Below are 4,269 nucleotides of genomic sequence, written 5' to 3'. Positions count from 1 at the left end.
TTGCAACAAAACTTGTTTACAACCATCATAATCTTTATAGTCTTCACTTTCCATAAGGGTAAAATGTCCAAGGCCTTTATCCCAGACAGTAGTGGAGTCAGGTACCTTATCACATCCCCTTTTCCCACTTTATTAAAATCACATCCCATTTCAGAAGCATGTAGGAACACATCCATGTATGTCTACACCAGTGGTTCTCAGCCAGGGGTCCAGGGCCCCCTGGGATGCCATGAGCAGGTTTCAGGGGGTCCACCAGGCATGGCCAGCATAAAACTCACTCGGGCCTAGGGCAGAAAGCCGAAGCCCTGCTGTGCAGGTCTGCAGCCTGGGGCCCCAAATCCCAACACCTGCGGCTGAAGCTGAAGCCTGAGCAACTTAGTTTCGTGGTGCCCCCTGTGGTGTGGTACCCCAGCCAACTGCCCTGCTTGCTACACCTTAACGCCGGCCCTGGCTTTTATATGGAGAAAAACAGTTGTTGTGGCACAGGTGAGCTGTGGAGTTTTTATAGCACGTTGGGTGGGCCTCCAAAAGAAAAAGGATGAGAACCCCTGGTCTACACCAACAACTGGGACAGATAGCTGGGGACTAGCTCCACCTCCCGGACTATGGTTCTGCTGGTGCGGTCTATTCGTCACGAGCTGATATTGATGCTCGGTGTCGTCTCGATCCCCCTGCCCTCCCACACCCTAGTGCTGCCACTGGTTTTCCTTCTCTTCTCTCTTGTACTGATGCTGCCTTTCCTGAGCTGCTCTCTGGGGGATTTCCAGATGCATTCTGTCCCTCTCCAGCTGCAGCTTTTCCTTCTCCAACTGTTGAACGGTTCACCACTCCTGTTGCATTAGCGTGCTTGGTCTGGACAGAACATAGTTACTGCCCCTGTCAGCCTCATCCCTTCAGGGCATTGGCTTCAAGAGCGTTGCTGAACCCTTTGCCAGCAGGCTGGAGGTTGTCTGATCCTGAACCATCACTCCACTACTGGTCATTAGACTATAGTAAATTTACTACCTGTGATTTTGTTCTATCCTCTGGGCTGATCTGCCTTTCTCTGCATAGTTCACCCAACTGATGTTTCTTCAGCTGTTCATAAATAATTTTCCTGTTCTCTCTTTTCACATTCCATTTCCCAAAAAGGCTATTGAGACTTTTTTTTTTCTTTTTTGAGCATTTAAATGAGTGGATCCCAAGGAAATGCCATTAGTGTTCTGGTGAATACAGTTCACTGGTATACTGAAGAACACAGAACTGTCAATCAGGTAGATACCAATACTTTGATAAATACATTTGTATGGAAATCAGTAAGGGATCCTTTGGCTCCTAGTAAATTGCCAGTATAGTCTTTAATGTCTCTAAGGGTATGTCTACACTACGAAATCAGGTCGAATTTATAGAAGTCGCCACTTACTCTCTTCAGCCCGCCACCTCTCCTCCCAGTCATTTTGTGCTTTCCTGCACTCTGACATTATTTGCCTCCACGCATTCGTCTGTGCTCTGTCAGTGTGGGAGGACAGCATGAGCTCAGAGAACATTTCATCACGAGTGCGTTTTTTTTCTTTCTAATCTTCACTAGCCTCTGGGAAGGAGAAGATCCTGTGATCATTGAAACACATGCAGCTGGTGGAGAAAAAAAAAGGGACAGCGGTATTTAAAAAGACACATTTTATAAAACAGTGGCTACAGTCTTTCAGAGTAAACCTTGCTGTTAACATTACATACATAGCACTTGTGCTTTCGTTACAAGGTCTCATTTTGCCTCCCCCTACCGCGTGGCTACCCCCTCAACCCTCCCCGTGGCTAACAGCGGGGAACATTTCTGTTCAGCCACAGGTAAACAGCCCCGCAGGAATGGGCTCCTCTGAGTGTCCCCTGAAGAAAAGCACCCTATTTCAACCAGGTGACCATGAGTGATATCTCACTCTCCTGAGGATAACACAGAGAGATAAAGAATGGATGTTGTTTGAACACCAGCAAACATACACTGCAATGCTTTGTTGTACAATGATTCCCGAGTACATGTTACTGGCCTGGAGTGGTAAAGTGTCCTACCATGAAGGACGCAATAAGGCTGCCCTCCCCAGAAACCTTTTGCAAAGGCTTTGGGAGTACATCCAGGAGAGCCGCGAATGCCAGGGCAAAGTAATCCTTTCACATGCTTGCTTTTAAACCATGTATAGTATTTTAAAAGGTACACTCACCGGAGGTCCTTTCTCCGCCTGCCGGGTCCAGGAAGCAGCCTTGGGTGGGTTTGGGGGGTACTGGCTCCAGGTCCAGGGTGAGAAACAGTTCCTGGCTGTCGGGAAAACCAGTTTCTCCACTTGCTTGCTGTGAGCTATCTACAACCTCATCATCATCATCATCTTCTTCGTCCCCAAAACCTGCTTCCGTGTTGCCTCCATCTCCATTGAAGGAGTCAAACAACACGACTGGGGTACTGGTGGCTGAACCCCCTAAAATGGCATGCAGCTCATCATAGAAGCGGCATGTTTGGGGCTCTGACCTGGAGCGGCTGTTCGCCTCTCCGGTTTTCTGGTAGGCTTGCCTCAGCTCCTTAAGTTTCACGCGGCACTGCTTCGGGTCTCTGTTATGGCCTCTGTCCTTCATGCCCTGGGAGATTTTGACAAAGGTTTTGGCATTTCGAAAACTGGAACGGAGTTCTGATAGCACGGATTCCTCTCCCCATACAGCGATCAGATCCCGTACCTCCCGTTCAGTCCATGCTGGAGCTCTTTTGCGATTCTGGGACTCCATCATGGTCACCTCTGCTGATGAGCTCTGCATGGTCACCTGCAGCTTGCCACGCTGGCCAAACAGGAAATGAGATTCAAAAGTTTGCGATTCTTTTCCTGTCTACCTGGCCAGTGCATCTGAGTTGAGAATGCTGTCCAGAGCGGTCACAATGGAGCACTCTGGGATAGCTCCCGGAGGCCAATACCGTCGAATTGTGTCCACAGTACCCCAAATTCGACCCAGCAAGGCCAATTTAAGCGCTAATCCACTTGTCAGGGGTGGAGTAAGGAAATCGATTTTAAGAGCCCTTTAAGTCGAAATAAAGGGCTTCATCGTGTGGACGGGTGCAGGTTTACATCGATTTAACGCTGCTAAATTCGACCTAAAGTCCTAGTGTAGACCAGGGCTTAATCCAGTTGACCCTAATCTCCACAAAAGGGAAACGGTGTCTGCAAAACCCATTCTGTGACAAGATCAAGAATTTTCTGTGAAACTGCTGCCCTCTAGAGAGGAAATTAAAAATTACAAAATGATTAAAGTAAAATGAATTTATATCTTTCATGTATGATTCCTTTAAAATGGTTATAGCAAGGGTTCATCCCAGGACACAGTTTGATCTGTAGAGGCCCTTATGATGGAGGAGAGACAGGACCCAAGTCTTCTAAATGCCACTATTCTGTATCTGTTGAGAGTGTAGCAGAATTGTCATTTTCTAGACATGTGCAATTTGGGAATTGGCTCATGACACATGGTAGAACGGGTATACTGGGACACCCAGAATCACAATGGAGATGCTGGGAATGTCAATATTGTTTGGTAGGGGATTAATTCCCATCTGTCTGCCCCATTAGCCTCTTCACCTTTATCTCTAAACTCACTGAATCATTCAATCTGCAACAAGAAAAGGAGTACTTGTGGCACCTTACAGACTAACAAATTTATTTGAGAATAAGCTTTCGTGAGCTACAGCTCACTTCATTGTTTCGTGTTCTCTGTGTATATAATCTCCCCACTGTATTTTCCACTGCATGCATCCGATGAAGTGAGCTGTAGCTCACGAAAGCTTATGCTCAAATAAATTTGTTAGTCTCTAAGGTGCCACAAGTCCTCCTTTTCTTTTTGCGAATATAGACTAACACGGCTGCTACTCTGAAACCTGTCAATCTGCAACAGATGCACTTTCTCCTCCAACTTCATCTTTGATCCCTTCCAATCTGGCTTCAGCCCTCTCATCTGCTGACATTTGTCATAAATATAAAGGGAAGGGTAAACCCCTTTAAAATCCCTCCTGGCCAGAGGAAAAATCCTCTCACCTGTAAAGGGTTAAGAAGCTAAAGCTAACCTCGCTGGCACCTGACCAAAATGACCAATGAGGAGACAAGATACTTTCAAAAGCTGGGAGGAGGGAGAGAAACAAAGGGTCTGTGTCTGTCGGTACGCTGCTTTTGCCGGGGATAGAACAGGAATGGAGTCTTAGAACTTTTAGTAAGTAATCTAGCTAGGTATGCGTTAGATTATGATTTCTTTAAATGGCTGAGAAAAGAA

General features: G+C 46.7%; 1 protein-coding gene across 1 annotated transcript; it reads right to left on the bottom strand.

The window, feature by feature from the left end:
• Positions 1-697: 697 nt before the first annotated feature.
• On the bottom strand, positions 698-2,748 carry LOC141989754 (uncharacterized). The gene is made up of 2 exons (XM_074956677.1): positions 2,193-2,748; positions 698-1,611 (listed from the first exon to the last, which is right to left on the bottom strand). Exons 1-2 carry the CDS (start codon positions 2,746-2,748, stop codon positions 1,460-1,462), a joined length of 708 nt encoding a protein of 235 aa, XP_074812778.1. The 3' UTR covers positions 698-1,459.
• Between the last annotated feature and the right edge of the window lie 1,521 nt (positions 2,749-4,269).

The sequence above is a fragment of the Natator depressus genome, chromosome 6, assembly GCF_965152275.1.
Source record: "Natator depressus isolate rNatDep1 chromosome 6, rNatDep2.hap1, whole genome shotgun sequence".
Lineage (NCBI taxonomy): Eukaryota > Metazoa > Chordata > Testudines > Cheloniidae > Natator > Natator depressus.
Note: the sequence above shows the minus strand (reverse complement) of the source record. Positions and strands in the feature narration are given on the sequence as shown.